Source organism: Nicotiana tabacum, chromosome 5 (genome assembly GCF_000715075.1).
Source record: "Nicotiana tabacum cultivar K326 chromosome 5, ASM71507v2, whole genome shotgun sequence".
NCBI lineage: Eukaryota > Viridiplantae > Streptophyta > Magnoliopsida > Solanales > Solanaceae > Nicotiana > Nicotiana tabacum.
In genome coordinates, this window is record NC_134084.1 from 77,185,583 (window position 1) to 77,210,000 (window position 24,418).

Consider the following 24,418-nt stretch of genomic DNA (forward strand, 5'->3'; position numbering starts at 1 on the left):
TAAGGGCCACCTGATTTCGAGTTCGAGATAACATTCTCACTCGAACATCAAACTCAAAGGTTACCTTATTCCGAACCAGATTAATGATCTCACTTGGCTCTGATTTATCGAAAACTGCCACGGGACAAGTTCGAATGTTCGACCTAGGACCATTGAATAACACCATATAACTTTTTACTAAGGTACTCTGATACTTACATAAAATAAATAAGGACAATGAATTCAAGAACCATGGAAAGGAAAAAGTTTTTATATATTAAAATTTTTCTTACAAGGGCCACATGGACCAATCAAACATTATTTACAAAGACCGATCAGCCTTAAATAAAAAACAAAAATTACTAGGCCTAATCAGCACGATCATTATCAGAGGAAGCTTCTTCACCCTCGAGGTCTTCTCCACCAGATCCGCCCACATTCTTGGAATCCTCGTCGGGAAATGCTAGCTTCCAAGCCTTTGCTTCCAAGCCTTGGCGATCTCGAGTTCGCCAGCTATGTCAAAACTTTGGGCAATTACCCCCCGAGAGCCTCCATTCGGGACTGCCACTTCGAATTATCCACCATACCCTTGGATTGCTCGGGGGTGGCTTCGGCATCGACTTTGCATTAAGCCGCAGTAGCCTGGCCTTAGTATTTGTCTTGGCCGCTTCAGATCTGGCAACCTCAAGCTCTTTAGTTAAACTGGCTAAATTGGACTCGATTTCCTCAACCTTCTTCGCTTCAACCAAGGAATTCTCTCTTGCATATCAAAGCTGTGACTTGGCCGAATTCAGCTCAGCTTGAATGGTTTCCTTTTGTGCAACCAAAATATCCATACATCCTTTGAAATGTTTGGCTTCGGCTCGCACTTTATCTATTTTCCCTTGGAGGCCCTTGATCTGTTCGAGCCTCTGTCGAACCTGCAGAATGGGATTGTTAGTTGTTATCTCCGACTCATCCTCACTATCATGAAGAACTTGGAATACCTGCTCGACCATCTCTTCATGCGCATTTCGATCCTCCACTATGTCTACCCGAAGCTTCTCAGTGAGAAGATTTTAGGTATTGCATTTCTCAATGAGACACTAGAGTTCGACCTTGCATTCCTCTCGGATTGGGAGAAAGGCCTCATGATGCAGTACTGAAGCCTACAAGAAAGGAAAAAAGTGTTAGAGATATCTACAATTCAAAATCATAAAAAGATATAGTGGCCTTTGAACTTACCGATTTAGAGCATGCTGGGCCTCATTGAACAAACACTGTATTGGAGATAGCTCGCCACCCCTATGAGGGCAGAGAAAACTTAAGTATCTTCTGGGATCGAGATAATAAGAGGCTTCTTACTATCGGGGTAAACACTGGGGGGCGGAAATTGGTTGGTCAGTGTATAGCTCGAGGAAGCCTCATTTGAGCTCTTCCTTAGTACGTCCAAATCACCCAAACCAGTGATATCTTCCACATGAGCAAAATAGCCGCGAAAAAAATCTTCATCTTCGTAGGCCCCCTCTCCGTGAGAAGTATCTGCAGCCTGAGTGTCGCGTATCATCGAATCCGAAACTGGAGGGAATGAGGAGTAGTCCCCGATCACTATTGCCCCAAGTGGGTATTTAGACGCATCATCTTCATTCCCGGGAGCCTCGAGCTTGGTTTCTACACCAGCCTTGACCGCCTCCTCGGTGGCCTCCCCACCTCGAGGTGAGGCATCTTCAACTCTTTCTAGCTCGGGCTTGTTAGGCCGGGGCAAAGCAGCTTCGGTTTTTGCCTGTCCAACGATACTTTAAACCTCGGTGCCAGCTCGCACACGAGCCACCAACCCAGAGCTTTCTTCTTCTTCGTCTTTGTCTTCGGTCTCGCCCATTATCTATTGGGCCGATTCCAGAGTTACATGGATAACATCCCCCTTATGATTACGGGGCTTCCCGACCGTCCTTTTCTTTTCTGGGCTTGGGGAACTCAGAGCCTCCATTCTTTTCTTCTCTTTGCCCTGCTTCGGGGCACACGGGGAAAGGAGTGCCTCTTATTCAGCAGAGGGGGGCCTCATTGGCACGTCCTTCTTAAGGCCTACAAAATGAAAACGACGAGTAAGTACAATAACAAAGCCCGACTAAAAACCTTTCGAAGGAAAGGAATTTACCATGGTTACGGGCCTCCCATCGGCGCTTTGACAACTCCATCCAAGCACACTCAGAATAATTTTTTTGTGACACCAATCCCTCGACCCATTGCCTCAGGTCGGGGATCACTTCTGGCACAACGGCCATAGCTGCAACACAAAAATAATTAGATGAAGGGAAGACAAGAAAGCATAATGGAAAAAATAGATATTCATAAGGCTAAGCAATACTTACGTTTCATATTCCACTTTTCAGGGTGCGACATATCTGCGGCAGAGATTAAATCCGAAGTCTTTATTCGGACAAACCTGCCCATCCAACCTCGGCCTCAAGTCTCATCTATGCTCGAGAACGGTGGTTTAGCGGCTAGGCGATAAAGCTTGATCATGCCTCAACGATAACGCCGGGGGTCGTAGAGACGGATGAAGTAATTGAGGGTAAAAGGATGCCCCTCGATCTTGCTTTAAGAATCGGAGGAGGATCACGATCCTCCAAAACGACGGGTGGATTTGGCCCAAAGTGACATTGCATCTCTTGCCAAAGGCAACGATGATGGAATCTAGGGGGCTTGTCGTGAAGGGGAGGTATAGACACTCAGATACCCCTCTTTGTAAGTTGTGATGGATTCTTCTGGACTGGGCACTACTACATCATTGTCTACCCAGTTGCACTCCTTTTTCACCTTCTCGAGGAGACGTTCGGTGATCGTACACATGTACCTCGACACGGCTTCACATCGGTCTTGTGTCGAGGATGTGTTCTCCACCTTGAAATCAGTAGTAGTGGCACACTTCATCGAAACGAAGTCCGCAAGGGGCTGTTCCACCGCAGTGGCGGCGCCGGCGGCGAATTTTGATGAAGAGGCGGTTTTTTTGTGAGGGATAGTTTTAGAGGTCTTATCCATTTTTTAGAACGAGGAAGAACAAGGGTTAGGATATCTGGTGTTTTCAGAAGAGGCTAGCAGTGAAACTTGAAGATTTGCAGTAGAACTTGAAGAATGCAAAGAGCTTTGAAGATTATAGCAGAAGAGATTAAAGTAAAGTTTGAAAGAGTCGAAAAGAGGCCTATTTATGGGTTTCACAGCGATAGTTCAAAGTTGCTAGTGGTCGACCGACAACTGACGCACCTTAATTGCCTAGGAAATTGATCCGATATGACCGTTATGGTCACCTCTGCTGCCTACGTCACAATGCTTACGTAATGGTGAACCAAGGTCCAGTTCGAAAATACAATTCGTTTCTTATCATTACATTCCAAAAAATGAGGGGACTATCTGTATACGGTTAAAATTAGGCCCACCCGATTTCACTGATTAACCGAGACCAAGGGATGGATCGAGGATCAGCCCCATAACATATCAGACCGATACATGAGGATAAAGTAACGAGTTCGGGATTTGAGGTACTTGTTGAGATCGAGATCGGTAATGATCGAGGTCGAACGGGATAGACATCGAGCAAGACCGAAGATAGCATGACAAAGAAAAGGCGAGATATCCATGACTGGTCGAAGATCATGGCAGAAATCTCGGAACAGATCAAATCAAGGGCGGTTGTTTAGCTAATCATGAGATTTCCTTCTGTAATTAGATCCATACCGTAAATAGAATTCTTCTACTATATAAAAAGGGTCTTAACCATTTGTAATCATCTTATATTGACGCATGTCAAAGCAATACAATACTCTTTTTCTCTTACACTCTCTTGTCCATCAGTTTATTTCATAACCCTACTCTCACTCAATTCGAGGGCGACCTAGCTCGAGAGCTGAATCGCATTTCTATACTGGTTTGCTTTACTTTGTTGTTTATTTCTATTATTAATCATCATATTTATCAATTGGTACTAGGTAAATTTACGTATCCTTAAAACCACTTATAAGTTTAATTGTTATCCGATTTTAATCGAGGTCCTCAAATAGAAGTCACTGGTTCTTCTCACTGCTTAAGAAAAAGAGAAATTTCACATGGACACCGGAATGCCAACAAGCCTTAGAATAACTAAAACGATACATGTCAAGTCCTCCACTGCTTCACCCCGAATGCGTACAGGCAACTCTACTTATACTTGGCGATCTTGAAAATAGCGATAAATAGGGTCCTGTTTCGAGAAGAGAAAGGTATGCAATTTCCTGTTTACTATGTTAGACGGACCTTAGGTGAGGCCGATACCCGATACCCACACTTAGAGAGATTACCGCGTGCTTTAATAAGTGCCTCTAGAAAATTTAAACCATATTTCCAATGTCACCCAATATGTGTTGTAACTACCTATACCCTTCGTAATATTTTGCATAAACCCGACTTTCGAGTTTATGCAAAATATTATGAAGGGGATAGCTAGTTACAACACATATTGGGTGACATTAGAAATTAAAACAGTATTTTCAATGTCACCCAACATGTGTTGTAACTAATCCTTTTTAACTTGGTTTAGAAGGCCACTGGTGATTGTGCATATGTACCTCGACATAGGCTCGCATCGGCCCGGAACCGAGGGGTCTTTTTAACCTTAAAGTCTGAGTCAAGAAAGCATGGCGGAGGAAAAAAAAATCAGGGCGTGGCTCTGCCGCTGACTGCTCGCCGGCCGGCTAAGACGAGGAAGCTTTTTCTTTCTGCGGAACGATTTTAGATATTTTGGCCATTTTGTTATTGTGAACAAAGGAGAGCAGAGATTGGGATATTTCGTGTTTTGGACAGAATGAAGTCCATAAGGGACTGTTCCGCCGCGGCGATGGTGCCGGCTAACTTTGATGAAGAGGCGGCTTCTTTGTAAGGACAATTTTAGAGGTCTTAGCCATTTTTGAGAACGAAGAAGAAAGGGGGTTAGGATATCTGGCGTTTTAAGAAGAGGCTAGCGGTGAAACTTGAAGGTTCGCAGAAGAACTTGAAGAATGCAAAGAGCTTTGAAGATTATAGCAGAAGAGATTAAAATAAAGTTTGAAAGAGTGGAAAAGAGGCCTATTTATGGGTTTCACGGCGACGGTTCAAAGTTGCTAGTGGCCGACCGGCAACTGACGCGCCTTAAATGCCTGAAATTGAACTGATGGGACGTTTCGGTCACCTCTGCCGCTTACATCACAATACTTACGTAATGGTGAACCAAGGTCCAGTTCGAAAATTCAATTCGTTTCTTGTCATTACATTCCAAAAAACGAGGGCACTATCTGTATACAGTTAAAACCGGACCCAATCGATTTTACTAATTAACCGAGACCTGGGGGATGGATCGAGGATTAGCCCCATAGTATATCAAACCGAGACATGAGGATAAAGTACCGAGTTTGGGATTCGAGGTACTTGCCGAGATCGAGACCAGTAATGATCGAGGTCGAACGGGATAGACATCGAGCAAGACCGATGATAGCATGACAAAGGAAAGGCGAGATATCCATGACTGGTCGAAGATCATGGCAGAAATCTCGGAACAGATCAAATCAAGGGCGGTTATTTAGCTAATCATGAGATTTCCTTCTGTAATTAGATCCATACCGTAAATAGAATTCTTCTACTATATAAAAAGGGTCTTAACCATTTGTAATCATCTTATATTGACGCATGTCAAAGCAATACAATACTCTTTTTCTCTTATACTCTCTTGTCCATCAGTTTATTTCATAACCCTACTCTCACTCACTCAATTCGAGGGCGACCTAGCTCGAGAGCTGAATCGTATTTCTATACTGGTTTGCTTTACTTTATTGTTTATTTCTATTATTAATCATCATATTTATCAACTGGTACTAGGTAAATTTACGTACTTTTAAAACCACTTATAAGTTTAATTGTTATCTGCTTTTAAGGATAAACAATATTCAAGCAGAAACCTTGATTTTCTTTTCAACTCTTTTCCGCTCACAACTAAAAAATGGTAAACAAAATGACGTCGAAGCGAAACACTACTTACTCTTTTTTCTCCTTTTAATTTGTTTTTAAAAGTTAATAGAGAAAAGGGAAAGAAATTATATATATTGCCAATGAGAAAGGGGAAAGATAGTTGGGTTATGATTAGCCAAATTTGAACTCAAATGGAGCTAGGAACCGGTTACAAAAGGGAATCGTTGAGAACAGAGGAACTACAATAGTGTAACTTAAAACTAATACTCAACCCAGCCACCACACCTCCGCTACATAAAAAAACTAACAATATTTACAAAAACAGAGCCACGACAAGTCGGACACGTAACATATATAGAGTCAAGCAGCTGAAACATGCATGTTGAGCCTCGATTCATAACTCACAGGTCGTAAGGAGGAGGAGGGCTTCTGGGTCCAATCCCACTAGCATTCTCGTATGCAAATGACCCTGATCGCCTGCGGAATCGAAATGCCTCCTTTCCTCCCGCACCTGCAATACATATTTATAAAACATCAAATATATATTCAGTCTCATCCTATACTTTTACATGCAACAAATTACTGTACATTACACCCAACAGACATTAATTAATAATTTCGTCCAACTAATTTGCGTTTCAGTAAGGACATTTTACGCCGTTATGTTCAAACTACAGGTGCTAGTTCAAACTAATAGTACATGAAGGGTTGAACCATTATGGTTACGTGTACCGTACTCGTGGCCAAATGTTTTTAAACTCTAGCTAGTGGATCTAGACAAAAATATCACCTTCTTAATTGTATCCACCTATACATTACATTATCCGTTAGAAAATTTTACTCATTATTTGCTAAATAACATAATTGGCCTCCTACCAACTTCACATATTCTCCCTCCCAAAGCTAAATTTACAAAACTAACCCCCAAACAATAGTACGCCCATTATTCATCTAGATCTGTGATAGCCCGCGTTTATTGGAGGATATTCTCGGTTAACCTGTAAACTTATTTATTTTTTTGATCCGTTCTAAAAAGAATTACTCTCTCCGTTCTAATTTATATGAACATGTGGATACGGAGATTAAGAAAAAAATAAAAAACTTTTGAAATTTATGGTCCTAAACAAGTCAAAAAGTGATCCATAATATTTGTATGGTTATACAAATTTCTAATTAAATGCAGAATTATAAATTTAAACTAAATTATTTCCAAATTTAAAAATACATCATTCTTTTTGAAGACCAAAAATAAAATATGTTCACATAAACTGGAATGGAAGGATTACATCTCTCTAAATTTAAAAATAATTTAGCTAAGAAGCTTTTATAACTATACAAATAATTTTGATCATTTCTTGACTTTTTTAGCACCATAAATTAAAAAAAATCTTCATTTTTTTTTAACTCCGTGCCAAGATAAATGAGTTAACATTACTACTGAACTACTACATTGAAACATCTTCGCCCGGCTATAAACAAACACTGAAATTAAACAACAAGCTGAAATTAAGGCATACCAGCAAAGGGAGATACCGGAGGAGTGGAACCGGCACTGGCAGGCGAAACTGGAGGAGAGTCTTTACTCACATATCCTGGAGGCTTTACTATCATTATACGTTTTGTCACCCTAGCCACCTCTTGACTTCCTTCTGTTTCTGCATCTCAAAACTCATTAGATTCCAGTATAATATCTTGATCCAAAAAAAAAAGTAAGTTTTTTAATATCATCTAATTAAGTGATCTAAAGTTACTGTTTCAATCTTCAAATTGAGACAATATATACTGACAACGTCCGATTAAATGTTGTCTTAAGGAGAAAAATTCCTCATACGATCGAAGGACTTTATCAACAAAAAGATAAACTATAGATTAACCAAAAGTTAATCATCAGCATAAACCGCTGATGTAAATATGACCACATATAACAGATACTTAATTATTAGTAGATCGTAAACATTGAGAAATACGTAATAATGCGGGACAATCTAATTAAACTAGTTTTTCAAATACGTTTTATATATAGCAGTTGTTAATTAGTTATGTATTATTAATGGAGGAACCGGCGGAAGATAGCAACAAAGGCGTACCCTTGCCGGAACTTGAGCCCAAGTTAAAGGTGGAAGATTTTCGGAGTTTGCCAAGGCCACTATCGGGACGGGGACCGGCGACGGTGTCGTCCCAAAGCTTGTCAAGTATGCTCATGGCGTAGGTTAGCGAATCGGTGCAGGTTAAAGTATGGGAAAACCGTATGCTTAGACTGAGTGAGTGAGGTGTAAGGACGCTACGGAAAGGTCTCTTATTTATTGAGGGATTTAGCGTGAAATATCGAACAACCTTTGTGGGATGAGATTGATTCTGTATCGTTGATCTAGATCTGAGATGAGATGGACGATGGATCTATTAGCACAATGGGATAAGATCGACGTGACAAGGACGGAGTTGGTTTTTCTTTCATCTTTTAACATTTCGCCGTTTGGCAACTTCGGATAGAGTTGATCGAGGGTGTCACGTGACGGGTACTTTTCGAGAGGAAATATCGTGTATACCCTTGATCTTTTTCTTGAAGATTATGTTGTTTATGGCAGTTTTGGTTAAACCACTATTCTAAGCTGATTTTATAAGTTTAACCGTACAAACTATTAATAATAATTATATAAATTTATTTGTTTTGCCATAATATAATTATAAGTTGATTTCAAGTATAATGTTTTTTGTTTATAAGTGTATAATCACATAACAGGATTATATATGTGTGCATATATAATCATTATATCTTATCATAAGTGTATGATCACATAACAGGCATTCTTTTATTAAATTAAATAAACTTTTATAAATGAATAATTAAATAAACTTTAATATGTGACAAATATACAACAACAATAGCTCAGTGAAATATCACAACTGCGGTTTGGGGAGGGTAGGATGTATGCAGCTTTATCCCTACCCTGGAAGGGCAGATAGACTATTTCCGATAGACCATCTGCTAAAGAAGATGGAAGAAGTGCTGATAGAAATTCATAGCAAGACAATATATTAGGAAAATAAATTGAAGATAGCAATAAAAATATGAAAGAAGTACTTATAGCACGTAATAGCAAGACAATAAATTTAGAGAAACTAAATCCAAGGTCTGATAACAATAGAGAATATGAAAGGAACACTGATAACAAACTAAGGAAGTACTAGTGACAAGTAATAACAAAACAAGATTTGCGAAAATAGCAAACTCAGGATAAAAGGGTACCATACTAACACTAACGAACTACTGAAGACAAAGGGAAATGCACGACTACCTAGTAACCTTCTACCCTAATCCTCAACCTCCACACTCTCATATCCAGGGTCATGTCCTCGGTTAGCTCAAGCTGCACCATGTCCCGCCTAATCACCTCTCCTCAAGATTTCTTTGGCTTACCACTACCCTTCCTCTTACACCCCAAGGCCAACCTCTCACACCTCCTGACTGGGGAATCTGTGCTTCTTCTCTTAATATGCCTGAACCATCTCAATCTCGCCTCTCGCATCTTTTCCTCAACAGGGGTCACTCCCACCTTGTCCTGAATAACTTCATTACTAATTCTATTTAACCTAGTATGCCCAAGCATCCATCTCAACGTCCTCATTTCAGCTACTTTCATCTGCTAGACGTGGGAGTTCTTGACTGGCCAGCACTCTGTCACTTACAACATAGTCGGTCTAACCACTACCTTGTATAACTTACCCTTATGTCTCAATGACACATTCTTATCGCACTAGACACCAAAAGAGAGCCTCCACTTCATTCATCCTGCGTGACATTTTCATCAAGCTCCACATCATTCTGAATTATAGACCCCAAATGCTTAAAACTCTCTTTCTTGGGGATGACTTGAGAATCAAGCCTCACATCCCCGTCCGCTTCCTAGGTAGCACCGCTAAACTTACACTCTAAGTATTTTGTCTTGGTCCTGCTCAACTTGAAGCCCTTAGACTCCAAGGTATGCCTCCAGACCTCCAGCCTCTCGCTAACACCAACACGCGTCTCATTAATCAGGACTATGTCATCTGCAAATAACATGCACCAAGGCACCTCCCCTTGAATGTGTCGCGTCAATAAATCTATTGCTAAAGAAAAAAACGGGCTAAGGGTGATCCCTGATGTAGGCCCATCTCAACTGGGACAATATGTGACAAATATATGTGCATATAAGATATAGAGAGTTATATATAAATGTGTATGTGTGAGATAATTATAAATTAACAATTAATACTAAAAAAAGTAATACTAGGTATATTTCCGCTCATATGAACATAATGAAACTTATGATTTTGTTCTATTTTTTAATCAACAAAAAAATATATATGAGTTTAGAATATAAATATTTGCACTAAAAAATTTTAAAAAAGAAAAGAAAAAAAATGCTAGTATAACACAAACTTATTTTTAACAAATGCTCCTCACATATTTAAAATGAAAGTAATAGAGCAAAGAATAATTTATCTGAAAAATAAGAAATAAAAGTGTATAGGGGTAAAATCGAGGCTTATGAGAACTCCGATTTCTCGGAGGGGCAAACAAAGCGAGGACATAACTATAAAGAATTAAAATCAAAGCTGGAAACCTCTCATATCAAGGACTGAATAAAACACCTTTCCCCGAAGCCATCGAGACCATGCCCCCCGAACCGATTTGAATAACAAGATCTTGGAAAGAATTGCCAAATACCCATACACGATTAACAAAGGGCCGTGGCATATGTACCCGACCAGATATCATGGCGTGAACCTCAGCCCGTATCAGCAGTTGATTAGTAATTAGCAAAAAGGAAGATCTTTACCTCTCTTAAAATTGTACTTAGGGTAAAACTCACCTACTATATAAAAGGGAATTTGATTATTCAATTGACATTTTTTGTAACACGTACTCCAAGGCAATATACATCTATTTTCTTTGTTTCTAAAAATTATTTAAAGTTCTTATTTTTTTCCATAAATTCTTCATTAGTATTAGCTCTGAGCCGAAGGCAGGCTGCTTGTTAAGCTTTTACCCAAGCCCGGATACAATATCACTACTGGTTTAGCTTTTTATTCTATTTTTTTTATTTTTTCTTATCTAACTTCATAAATCATTTGTACTGAATTAATCAACATATCCTTAAAATCGCGTTTAAATTCAATTGTTATCCATTTTTAAAGGTAAACAGCTTGGCGCCCACCGTGGGGCTAAGGATAATAGTGGTAGTTTGGTACAAATTTCCATAACATACTATATTTTACGCTTGTTCTTTGAGATTTTAATTTCTTATCTACCTAAGAATGTCAAACTTTTAGTCTGCTCACTTCAATGTTGATGTTGAGTCTGCCATCATTACCAAAACAACAATATAACACCTAGAAACAAGGTGCCTTCTGCTGATCCCAACGGAGTCCCAGTTGCAGACCCATTTGATGCAAACTCGCATGTGGTCGTCGATGCCAACCTGTCGACTGACCCTGAGAATATCGTTCACGGAGGATCCTGATCAACAACTCGAGGTGCGCCCGAAGGTGAAGGCGACGTGATCAATCTGTGATCTTAGAAATGTTGCATGCCCAACAGGCAGCGATAGCACAACTACAAAATCAAAGTCACGCCCAGGCAGAATAGACCATGAATCATCCCGGGAAAATACCTGAAGAAATGAGCAAGTCATAGAAAGGCTGAGTGAAGCTGCGCCTGGGACCAACTCCGAAATAATAAAAATGCTTGAGGAACTGACAAAGCGGGTGGAATCAGGAGAGAAGAAAATTGAGGCCAACGACAAAAAAATGAAGACCTATAATTCCAGAGTTGATCAAATTCCAGGAGCGTCCCCGATTTTAAAGGCCTGGACTCTAAGAAGTTTGTCTAAGAGCCTTTCCCTCTGAGCGCGGCACCGAAGCCAATCCTGAAGAAGTTCCGTATACCCGATATTCTAAAGTATAACGGGACCATAGATCCAAATGGGCACATAACTTCTTACACGTTTGCCATCAAGGGAAACGATTTGGAAGATGACGAGATCGAGTTGATTCTGTTAAAAAAGTTTGGAGAAACCCTGTCAAAGGGAGCAATGATATGGTATCACAACTTACCCCAAAATTCGATTGATTTGTTTGCTATACTTGCAGATGCCTTTATAAAAGCACACGCCGGGGCCATCAAGGCCGAGAATAGAAAATCAGACCTTTTCAAAGTAAACCAAAGAGACAACGAAATGCTCAGGGAATTCTTATCGAGGTTTCAAATGGAGCAGATGGACATGCGTCCGGTTGTAGACGATTGGGCCATTCAGGCGTTTACTCAAGAACTCAACCCCCGAAGCTCCTTAACTTCGCAAGAGTTGAAAAACAATTGATAGAGTACCTAGCGGTAACTTGGGCCGATATCCATAATAGGTATCAGTTAAAATTAGAGTCGAGGATAATCAGTTCGGGGACCCCTCCGGGTTCGTTTATCCTATCAAAACCAATGACAGGTCTAAAAGATTCGTCGATCATGAACCAAGACCGAACAGAGACCGGTATCAACCGTATAGTGGACATTGAAGGGGTAATGGATCTAGGCGTAACCCTACAAGAAACAAAAATAGGAACGATCAAAGCCACAGTAGTCGGGGACTCATGAGCAAAAAAGTTTCGACAAGCTAGTCGGGGCCATGGAGGCATCGAGGTTATCAGAATATAACTTTAATGTCGATGCTGCTAGCATCGTATCTGCCATCGGGCGCATCAAACATACCAAATATCCTCGGCCATCACAATTCGACCCTACCCAGAGAGACCCTAACTTGATATGTAAGTATCATGGCACTCACGGCCATAGAACCGAGGATCGTCGATAGTTAAGAGAAGAAATGGCCCGATTATTCAATAACAGGCATATTCTAGAATTTCTGAGTGACCAAGCCAAAAATCACTTCAGGAACAGGGACTCCAGTAAATAGACTGAACAAGAAGAACCTCAGCATGTCATCAACATGATCATTGGAGGCGTCGATATCCCCCAAGGGCCAATGCTAAAGCGCACTAAGGTGTCCACCACAAGGGAGTAACAAACCCGAGATTATATCCTAGAGGGAACCATTTTGTTCAACGATAAGGAGATAAGTAGGGATTTTGACTGCTTATTTGCACTTTGTTACTTTCGTTTTAGCTAAAAATTGCTTAAGGGTATTTCCGAAAACTAATTAAATGTGCTTTCTTGCAGGAGTGTTGGAATATGAGCCAAAGAGATGAAAATCAACAAAAGAAGGAATAATTTTGGACAATGACCAAAACAAGGCTAAAAGGGCAAAATGCAGACCGCACAATATTGAGTGCGGCCGCAGAACATGAAGAAAGCCTTTGACAGAATTTCTTTGCAAAGTGCGGACCACACAATTATTGTGTGACCGCATAAGATGAGATTTAGAGAGATGGGATTTTAGGGTTATGAAGAAGTGTGGACCGCACAATTATTGTGCGGCCGCACTCAAAAATATGCAGTCCGTAAAAGTCCCCCATGCCAAAGCCCAAGGTCAAGAAGTGCAGACCGCACCATTATTGTGTGGCCGCAGAATCAAGAGTGCAGCCCTTGTGTAAACTTTTGGAGAAGGATGCCAGGTTTTATTTCAATGAAGATTAAATGAAGGCATTCAAATTGCTTAAGTTCAAGATGACTACTACTCCTATTATCACCGCACCGGATTGGAGCTTGCCTTTTGAGCTCATATGTGGTGCTAGTGATATGGCGGTTGGAGCAGTTATGGGGCAATGTATCAAAAAAATCTTCCATCCAGTCTACTATGCCAGCAATACCATGAATGATGCCCAAGTCAACTACATCGTGACCGAAAAATAGCTCATTGCGTTTGTTTTTTCTATGGAGAAGTTCTGACCGTACTTGATGTGTACAAAGGTGATTGTTCATAGAGACCATGCGGCGCTTCGATATTTGATGAGCAAGAAAGATTCCAAAGCTGTCACGCCCCAAACCTGAAGAGGTGTGGCCGTTACCCGATGCCGTACTCGGCCCGAACGTACTACTTTGTAACTGTAAACTCTAGAGGGGTAACCCTCAACTTAGGCCGATGAGGCCATATTATGAATCGTCTGAAAATAATGTCTCTCTTATCTGTGGGGTAAACATACCCAAAAGTTAATATATATAACTGTGTAGGCCGATGAAGCCGCCAGATGAAGTCGCCATGAACATATGCAAATATAAAAAATATATAGCACTCATCTACAAGCCTCTAAAAATAACTGAGATGTATCATATGTGAGCACGTGATTTTTGCCCTATGTGAAATACTCCTAAAAATTAAAGAAATAGATTTTTCCCAAATTGTTTTCAATTTTATAGGATTTTTTGTAGATATTTTTTAATTGTTCGCATTTTTGTGCACGCCTAATTTTGTTAAAACCATGAAAAATATTAAAAATATCATGCATTGCATTTAGATTTTGTGTTCATATTTTAGGATTAATTAGCTAATTAACTACTTTATTAAAAATTAAAATCACAAAAATTGGCTTATTTTTACATTCTTAGCTTTTAATTTTAGATTATTAATTTTTCTTTTTTAATTTAGGATAAATTAATTGTTATAAATTTTATAATTAGATAATTAGCATAATTTTATAATTTAGACTAATTTAGGAATTTGATTTAGGTTTTTTTTTAGTTAAAGAAAAAGAAAAAGGAAAAAAAATAAAGAAAGAGAAAAGAAAAGGAAATAAGAAAACAACTTGAAGAAAAGGGTTTAATTGGATGTTGGGCTAATTCTTATACCCAAATCGGCCCAAATCCCCCCCCCCCAAACCAACCGACCCAGTTCCCATTACCTAGCCCAATCCCTTACTGGCCTGTGTCCCTCACTTAACCCAAAACGATACTGTTTCTTTGTCTTTCAATCCCAGCCGTTGGAATCTTCTAATCCAACGGCTCGGAACTAGGCGATCAATTATAATATAACTGTCTTAAAACTAGTAACCCCCCAAAACCCTTCTCATTTTTCACTCTCTAGTCCAAGAAAATGAAACCCTAGCCACCTAAAAATCCCCTCCACCGTCTTTGGCGGCGGAACTCCTCCAAACCGCACCAAAATGTAACCCTGCCACCATGGTTCCCTCCCCTTTCCAAATACCTAAACATTTTCACCCAAATCCCACTCAAATCCCACCAATTTCAGATCTGGTGGCATACAAACCCTAAATTTGAGCTTCCAAGACGGTTTAAGCCGGAAATGGGTGTTACTCGTTTGTTCTCAATGAGAATAGTTGATTAATACCTATTTTGATTTAAATCGAAGAAGGCTGGAGCCAACTGTCGTTCGTGTAGTAGGTACATCTATTCTTCTTTCCTCTTTCTATTTTCGCATCCTTCTTTTCGTCTTTAGCTTCTTCTCTTTTCATCACTCTGCTTTCTTCTATTTTTCTTTTTCTTTGACCAAAATGAAGAGGTTTAGTTAGCCATAATCTTGGGTCGTTGGGGTTTCGTTTTTTTTCTTCTTTCTTGTTTCTGCATGCTTAATCAGTAGTTTTAGGGTTCACTAATCTATGTGTGTTGTATCAAAATCCTCATGTTTGTTTAGGGTCTGTTAATTTGGTTTAGCTCATGTCTAATTAGTCTAATTTTAAAATCAGTATGCTTATTATTGTAGTCTAGTTTCTTTTTGTTGTTATGATTCCCTGGTTTAATATGTTGGTCTGTTCAATTGGTTTAATTCTTAGAAAATCGTTCATCATTGATTAGTTCTGGACTCATGTTAGTATTAGGTTTGAATTTTTTCTGTTTTTGTTTAATTTCTAATTCAGTTCATATCAAATGAATTTAGGGTTAATTTAAAGGTTTGATTGCTCAATAATCTGTTCCTTTGATCCTTTCTTTCGTGTTAATTCTTGTCTTATGGTGTTGGTTCTGATTTGCCAACGAATTGGAATTATAGGGGCTAATTGAACAAATGAAAACTTAAGAAGGTCAGGGAAAAGGTATGCAAACAGAAATTTGGATAGAAGTTTCTAGAATTTGGGGCAACTGGCTCTATTTGGCCAGCACAAAAATGCTGAAACCAATTAGAGGCTTCCAGCTGCCCCATTTTTGTTAGAAAGATGCCTTTAGGGGTTGTGTGAGGGAATAATTCCCTAATTCTGTTTTCAGCACGTGGCATTTTCAGTGGCCTATAAATATAATCATTCCTTCACTCCTTAGGGACGAATAAAACAGTCCCAAAAATCTTCTGAGAGGTCTAGCTTCCTTTTTCTTGATTGCTTTTCTTTCTACTATAAAAAGTTTGGAAAAGGTTTTCTCCGATTTTCTGGGAGTTGAGCATGATTTGATAAAGAAGTTGTGTTGAGTATTCCTGTTGCACTTCACTACTATACCTAGAAGTTGATTTCAGTTTTTGGGTTTTCCTTGTTTCTGCTTGGTTTTCGCTGTTATTTCTGCATTTAGGTATGTAAACCCTGCCTATCTTGTTCTATGCTAAATTCATGCAATTAAAATATGATGTTCCCTGTATTATACATGTGTTTGGTTACTGACATTAGCATGTTTTATTGTCGATAAACGATTCTAATTCCTGGCCTTATCTGCAAAGTAGTTTTAGTATTGTGTTTTGTCCCTTGTTTGTCATGAAATGTTATTTCAAGCCTCTCCACAAGTTCTTCAAGTTTCATTGCTGGTTCATAAAATAGTTTTCATTTCTGGTTGTGTAATTCTCGAGCTGAAGTTTTTGTAGTAATTCAAATAGTAGTAGAGTTTGATTCAAGCTTGCCAACGTGCCATGTGACTTAACTATGACGTCGTGAATGGCTGTTGGCTATTGATGCTTGCCAATTTGAGATTAAGTTCTTTGAAATAACAATTAAAAGAAGTTATTAGCAGGTCCTTTCCTCATGTTTTGAATGTCATGAAAGGCTATAATAGTCCTGATTTTATTTTCATGATTTATGTAATTGGCATCAAGTAATTTCATTAAGGTCAGTTGGCTTTAGTAGTAATTGGGCCAAATGTGGGCCTAAATGGGTGGCTTGGTTAGGAATCACCCCCGGTGGGTTCTGGACCCTCTTCTCATGTACTGGGTTCGACTTCAGGGTCCAAATAGTGCCAGCATTTATTTTGTTTTTCTGAATGTGATCAATTGATTTATTGAACTTTCTGCTTAATTTCTGGTACCAAAGGCATGTTGTACGAAGTTGGGCCTGTTATTGGCTTAGTAAAAGTCGTTGCACTGCCTACTTTTGTCATCTCTTCTGGGCTCAATTTCGAGCCCAGTTTCTATTCTTTCCTGAAAGATTTTGTTTTTATATGACAATTTGGGCATGTCGCTGGCCCATCTCTTTTCAAGCAACCAAATGCCTAGTATTTTATTCCATGCATACTTGCAATCAGTAGTTTTAGATTGAACTTTAATTTAGAATAAACCTGAACAACCTTAATTCGCTTTAATTGAGTACAAATATTTTTTTTAATAAGTTGAGGTGTGTCATCCAATCACATAGTCTATGGCCCTCATATTAATGCAATATCTAGTGTAGAAAATACTTTGAACATTGTAGTTTGCTCTAGGTGCGATTAATCTACCATCATGATTGTGTACATGTTTGCGTGACATAATTACGATTTTAAAAATAAAATCGGAGTATGCGTTCGCGCAACTTAGACTAAACTTTTTAATAATGACAAAACGTTATTAATTGTGGACACGTTCGCAAGACATGATTTTTGTCGCACCAAACAAATGGGTACACGTACGCGTGGCCTATTTTAGGACAATTTCTTAATTAAAAAGAGGTAAATGCGCATAGGTTCTTAAACAAGTAATTAGACAATTTAATTAAGCCAAGTATGATCAAAGCGACCGTGCTAAAATCACAGAATCCGGGAATGCCTAATACCTTCTCTCGGGTTAACAAAATTCCTTATCCGGATTTTTGTATTTTGCGGACCGTAAAACAGAGTCAAACTTCCTCGATTCGGGATTTTAAACCGGTGACTTGGGACAACAAAATTTATCCCAAGTGGCGACTCTGAATTTAATATAAATAATCTCATTTCGATTGTCACTTAAATTGGAAAAAACTCCCTTATACCCCCTTTCGGGTAGAAAAAGGAGGTGTGACAGCTCTAGCGACTCTGTTGGGGATAAGAACCCAGAATCTCTGCTTCAGGGTTCAAGAATTCGAGCTTTTTAATTTTTTTTAGCTTTATTTATTGTTAATATTATTGTATTTTGTGGACCTAATGTGCTAGTTGCTGTTTATTTACCATTTCGATATTTTTTGAATTGTATTAAAATGCCTTCTTACGCCACCTCTCTGAGTCTTCTAAAAAATGGTGCACATGTTCGCGTGGCCCACTTTTTTGTTAGAAGTTATACCAATTAGAATGAGGCTGGGCTAGCAAAAAGACCAGGTAGACTGTCGTGCTCCCGGTACGTTGCCCCCTCTTCGGCTCGAGTTGTCCGCTCGGGTAAGTCAGGTCAAGAACGCAACCCCAGTTTAAACTTAGAATAACATAACCTCATGACGGATCCCTAGTAGAAACGTTTGTTTGCATCACGTGCATTTGACTTTGGGGACTCAACACACGATTTGGGTCCGTTTAGGACAGGTGTAGCCAAAATAATAGACCATCCTAATGCATCTTACGTGCTATGTGAACATTTATTTGCTTCGGCTTGCATGTTGACCGGTTAGGAAAAAGTAAATCAAGAAAAACCAAGAGTGATGTAGGGAAGAAATAAAGCCCGATTCTAAAACCCCCCGGTATTTGAAAATGTCCTGAAACTCTACCGAAATTTTTCAAAAAAAAAAAAAAGAAAAAAAGAAAAAAAGTGAGTAGAGGAAAAATAGTCATTTCAAAATGAGTCAATAACATTTCTCTTCCAAATATGTCAAAACTGACCAAACTACGCAGGTCTGATTCTCACCGGATGTGGGATACGTAGGCAACCTACATAAGGTTCGGCCTCATTTTTTTTCAAAAAATAATCAAATAAATGTATTTTAGGGCTTTGGTCAAAAGAATAAGCCGATCCAGCTTCGATCATGTCTTAAGTCGTTCTTGCCGGGATGGCCTTAGAGTACCTTTCAATTATCGAAGGGCTATTTTTGTAAATAACGGATAAGTCTATCGGTAAGGTGTCATTTTTACATAAAGTACCTTTCCCCAGCCTCAAAATTTATTTGGAATTGTTAAGGGGCCATGTTTGCAAGAAACGACCACTTTTGTTAAAGTAGCATAGGGGTCATTTTCCGTTGATTTTTCTTTTAGAAATGGAAAATTTATTTTACAAAAGAGTCTACCAGAGTCAACCCTAACCTTAACCCTCCATAGGTACAAATGAACACTGTCTAGAACCCGTCACAATTGGTCATAGAACATGCTCAGCTGCAACTGGGTATGTGGTGGAATGATCTAGATGAAGATGGTCGGGATTGGGTAAAAGAGCAGTTGGGTGACCTTATAGACATTATGGAAATCAAACTACGGGAGGATCTAATCAAGGCTTTGGTAACTTTTTGGGACCCCGTCCACAACGCTTTCCATTCTCGGATTTTGAGCTTACCCCTACTCTGGAGGAAATGGCTGGATATATTGATTTTGGTTGGGACTTGAGGAAACAACAACTTATATTCCCAAGGGCTCCCTCTATGCACAAGTTCTTTGATCTCCTAAATATCAGTAAGCAAATGAAGAAAGCCCATGTAAACAGAGGATGTTGTTCTTTATACTTCTTGTACTTTATGTTCGGACACTCAGCTGGGTTCAAAACGCATGAAAAGGGATTAAACAACAAACAAGATAGGAGCATCTGGAAAATTCATCGTCGGTTCACTTTTATTGTGGTGTTTTTGGGAATTATGGTCTTTCTAAATGCAGAAGGGACAATAGATCTCTGTATGGACAGAATTACACAAATCCTCACTACTAAAAAAGATCATACACTTGCTCCGTTAGTGCTGGCAGACATTTATCGAGAATTAACATTGTGTAAGTCCGGGGCTCAATTCTTTGATGGTTGTAATGTTCTTTTACAAATGTGGTTGATCGAGCATCTCCGCCATCACCCCAAAGTCATGAGATATGGTTCAAACAAAGAAAACTTCATCAAGAGTTACGAGGAAAGGGTGAAAGATTACAATGCTCCAGAAGGGTTTAAAGCCCGAGTCTCCCACTTGAGAACTCTAAAAGCAAGTCAGGTTGTGTGGACTATAGGATGGCTCCCGGTGACAGAAATCATACATATGACGGCTACAAAGGGTTACCTAATGTTGATGGGTTTGAGGAGTGTTCAGCCATATGCACCGCAGAGGGTCTTAAAGCAGTTAGGGAGATATCAGGTGGTGCTCGAAGATGAAGATCTAATCACCCAGGTCATTGAGCTATATCCAGAAGCTACATTGCCCGAAGCCTTAGTCTAGCAGGATTGGAATGGTTGCCAATATCTGAAAAATGGCATCCAGGTACCAGAAGTTACAAAGGGGAAGGTGGATCCAGATTACGCTGTGTGGTTTGAGAAGATCTTGTGCAAACAATGAGCCAGAGCCCGAGCCCGAGAGGCCCGTCAAGAGACCTCATGTTCAGGCTTTTCATGATAAAGTCCGAGAAAGGTTGGCCTGGGGAGAAGAGGAGAAAAAATATCAAGCCGCCATTCACACCCTAGAAGAAAAATTAAGAAACGTCAAATTCAATAATAATCTCCAGGCGCAAGAAGCAGAATGTGAAAGGAGGAGGTTGGCCCAAGAAAATGAAGCCCTCCAAGCCCAAATTCGGAAGATGAAGATAACACCTGAGAACCCCGCCAGAAGTGAAAAGGATGATAAACTTATAGACAACCTTAGGAGGAAAGTATGCGACTATGGATTTGATTTGGAAAAGACTGAAGGTGAGCTTAGCAAAGGCCCGAGAAAAGTTGGCTAAGAATGCGGAGGAACAAGCAAGCTTCGTTTGACAGTTGAAGGAAAAGTACGATAAAGAAATCATGAGTCTAAAGAAAAAGATCAACACCCTTGAGAGCGAAATGACCAAGCAGGCAAGAGACTTCAAAGTAGAAAGAGAACACTACTATGCCTTGATATCACAACTAGAAGAGGACCTGCAACAATTACAAGAGCAAAATCATACGGCCACACAGGTTTTGGAGGGTAGATCTCAACAAATTGGAAGTCTGTTACAAGAGAAGGGCGTCATCAGGGAGAGGGTTAGAAGGATTGTTGACTATATTGTGATGAAGTGCAACGAATGCGAGGACATTACCAGGTCCATGTTCTTCGCTTCAGTTATGATTTTTGTCTGTCAGAAAATGGATGACCTATATCACCTCCAAGAAGATATGGCACGTAGGCCCGCGGCGAGACCGACTGATGTCCCATAGGCCCCCAGAGTAGTAGCTGAGGCACTCATGTATTTTTGATTTTATTTTTTCGAGTCTGTATTTTCAGTTTCTTTTGGACTCTATTAGTCCACTTTCGAGTCTGTATTGCAGTTTCGTTTAGAGTCTGTCAATCCATTTTGAGTGTTGTTTTAGTTTTGTAATGCTTAAGTCTGTAGGGTGGATTTATTGTAATAGAGGAAAAATTGGAATGTTTTTATTTTATGAAAATTCGAAAACCCCAAAATATGTTTTTCTTTTATTTCGCATTTTATCCCCTAAACTACGTAATGATATGATTCATGTGACGTCATGATACGTAATCAATCCCCATAGGATTCAATCATAACCATAAAATGAAAAAAGAAAAAAGAGAGAAATAAAAAAGAAAAGAGACTGAGTGGAAAGAAATAATGGCGAAACAAAAGAACAAAAGCAAGAGAAAAAAAGGTAGCAACAAGAGCCGAGTGGGAAAATCAATAGTGATAGTGAAAAAGAAAAAAAAAAGAGAGAAGAGAAAGTGCAAAGTGAAAAGAGTTGGTTAGGGCCGGGATGAAACATGCAACCGTTTAAATACATAGTAGAAACTTTTAACTGTTTAGGTGCATTGCATCCCAAACGTGCGGTTGCCTATCTGTTAAAATCTTCAACCCTAACAAGTGTGATGTTGTTATTGAGCACATCAAGGTGGTTAGTTTGTTTGACATTCTAGTAACCCACCCGTACAACACCAGGTCTAACCATCATACCCTGCCAACCGTGCTTTCATCCCACCACTGGCTCAATCTCAAGAGCCCTCCATTATTGATTTTCTTCCCACAACACACACCAAGCTTTACCGCTTACCACCACTATCATGGCACCACTTCCCAAACCATCCAAGCTCCACCAGCCAAAACAACCACATACCCCCCTCTGCCAGCCACCCTTGTCTTCGTGGCACCTCCACCAGCTACACTCCATCGATCTTCCAGTGAGCCGGTATTCCAAACCCAAGATAACCAGTACTATATCCTAGAGCCCACTTTCAAAGTCCCAGATCACTAATCCTACACTCCCCACTTCGAACTTCCTGTCGAAACTGAGAAGCCACCCAAAAACACAGAGCAAGAAGAGATATTTAGAAAAGTAAAATGCTTGGAGCAGTCGCTGAGGAATATGCAAGGGTTAGGGGGCCAAGTGAGCATGGCTTATAAGGACCTATTCTTGTTCCCTAATGTCCAGCTACTTGTCGGATTCAAAATGCCCAAGTTCGACTTGTATGACGGGCGTAGAGACCCCATAGCCCACTTGAGAGGATTTTGCATCAAAATGAGGGGAGCCGGTAGGAAAGATGAACTGTTGATGGCATATTTTAGCCAAAGTTTGAGTGGTGCACATTGGAGTGGTACACCCACCAGGACAACATCAGGTGGTACACTTGGGATGACTTAGCTCAGGCCTTCGCTCGGCATTTCCAGTTCAACGTAGATATTGTCCCAGATCGCCTATCTTTGACTAAGATGGAGAAAAAGCCCAGCGAGAGCTTCAGGGAGTATGGTTTCCGGTTGAGAGAACAGGCAGCACGAGTTGACCCCCCAATGAAGGAAGATAAAATGGTGGATTGCTTTTTTTAGACCTTGGAGCCTACTTACTTCGGTCATCTGGTCTCAGCAGTAGGTAAGTCTTTTAATGAAGTGGTGAAGATGGGAGGAATGGTAGAGGAGGGGCTCAAGTCGAGCAAGATCATGGGTTACTCTACCATCAAAGCAACCACACAAGAGATCCATAATGGCACCGGGGGCGTGTTAGGGAAAAAGAAGAAAGAAGATGTTGCCATGGTCGTCTCAGGATCATGGTCTGGCCTGAGGGGTCCGTTGCACCATTACACCCAGCCTCGACCCCAGCCTCAAACCTACTTCTAAACTCCATATAATCCACCCCAACACTACTTCCCACCACCAGAAACTTAGTATTCAGTTAGGCCACCCCAATACCATGTCCATCATGCACAGTCATATGCTCAACCCCCTCCTTACCGCAATGCTCCACAAAATACTTATCCACCTATACAAGCATACCGAAACCCTACTGGTCCGATATTTCGCCCCAGGACAGAGTATAGGAAAGAAAGGCAGCAGCAGAAGTGGACTTTCACCCCGCTTGGAGAGTCTTACACCAGTCTGTTTTAGAGGTTAAAGCAGTTGGGCATTCTAAGGCCGATTGAGTCAAAATTACCAAATCCCCCTCTAAAGAACCTCGATTATTCCCTCAGATGTGCATATTGTTCTGATGTTCCGGGGCATGACACAGAAAAGTGTTGGCATTTGAAAAGCGCCATCCAAGAGCTTATCAATACAAACAAGATTGAGGTCCAAAGCTCAGACGCGCCCAACATCAATCAAAATCCCTTGCCAACCCATGCCGAAACATATATGATTGAGATAATGTATAAGGATGGGAAGCCCGAAAAGCCTTCGAAGTCTGTCATGATGATCCGTGCCATTGAAAGCAATTCAGTCAAAACTCTGGTTGTTACAAATGTAACATCTTCGACAATTGAGGGGTTGACATATAAGCTAAGCAAGCTCGATGCTAAGCCGTACGTGGTAAGCATGAAGGGATCCCCAGATAACGCTAAATCAAAGCAAGGAAAGATGAAGGTGGTCATGCCGGTGGTAGCAAGTAAGCTTGTCATAATTGTGGAAAGAGCTCGCACGACTCCTATTGGCATTAAGCCTGTGACCTAGCTACCGGTAGATGACACCAAGGCCGTCCCATGGAACTACAAGCGAGTAGTAGTAACTTATAAGGGGAAAGAAGTGGAAGATGAGGTTAATGAAACCCGAGGATTGACTCGTTCGGGGAGATGCTTTGCCCCAAAGGAATCAGGGAAATCCAAGCCACTCAAAGATAATCCAATTCTAGTGAAGAAACCAGTAACCGAAGAGGAGGCGGAAGAATTTTTGAGAAAAATGAATCTGCAAGATTACTCCATAGTGGAACAATTGAGAAAGACCCCTGCTCAGATTTCTCTTCTATCACTGTTGATACATTCGGATGAGCATCACTGGGCCCTCATGAAGATTCTGAATGAAGCTCATGTCCCTGACAAGATCACAGTGAACCATTTGGAGAAGATTGCCAAT

The 24,418-nt window shown here is 40.2% G+C and overlaps 1 protein-coding gene and 1 long non-coding RNA gene across 2 annotated transcripts; both read right to left on the minus strand.

Moving 5' to 3' along the window:
* Positions 1–209: 209 nt before the first annotated feature.
* On the minus strand, positions 210–2,317 carry LOC107768593 (uncharacterized). The gene is made up of 4 exons (XR_001644175.2): positions 2,114–2,317; positions 1,204–2,040; positions 966–1,127; positions 210–899 (listed from the first exon to the last, which is right to left on the minus strand). It is a non-coding gene; the product is annotated as an uncharacterized LOC107768593 (long non-coding RNA).
* Positions 2,318–6,072: 3,755 nt separating this feature from the next.
* On the minus strand, positions 6,073–8,215 carry LOC107768592 (dormancy-associated protein homolog 3). Its single transcript, XM_016587715.2, has 3 exons — positions 8,016–8,215; positions 7,446–7,583; positions 6,073–6,439 (listed from the first exon to the last, which is right to left on the minus strand). Exons 1-3 carry the CDS (start codon positions 8,128–8,130, stop codon positions 6,330–6,332), a joined length of 363 nt encoding a protein of 120 aa, XP_016443201.1. The 5' UTR covers positions 8,131–8,215; the 3' UTR covers positions 6,073–6,329.
* Positions 8,216–24,418: the final 16,203 nt, after the last annotated feature.

What these genes read in the sequence shown, in the direction of transcription:
- LOC107768592 (XM_016587715.2), bottom strand. Translation starts at nt 8,130, where the DNA reads ATGAGCATACTTGACAAGCTTTGGGACGACACCGTCGCCGGTCCCCGT. An exon ending in GGGCTCAAGTTCCGGCAAGG is followed by an intron (nt 7,584 to 8,015) that starts GTACGCCTTTGT and finishes TTTGAGATGCAG; the next exon opens with AAACAGAAGGAAGTCAAGAG. An exon ending in TCCGGTATCTCCCTTTGCTG is followed by an intron (nt 6,440 to 7,445) that starts GTATGCCTTAAT and finishes TATGTATTGCAG; the next exon opens with GTGCGGGAGGAAAGGAGGCA.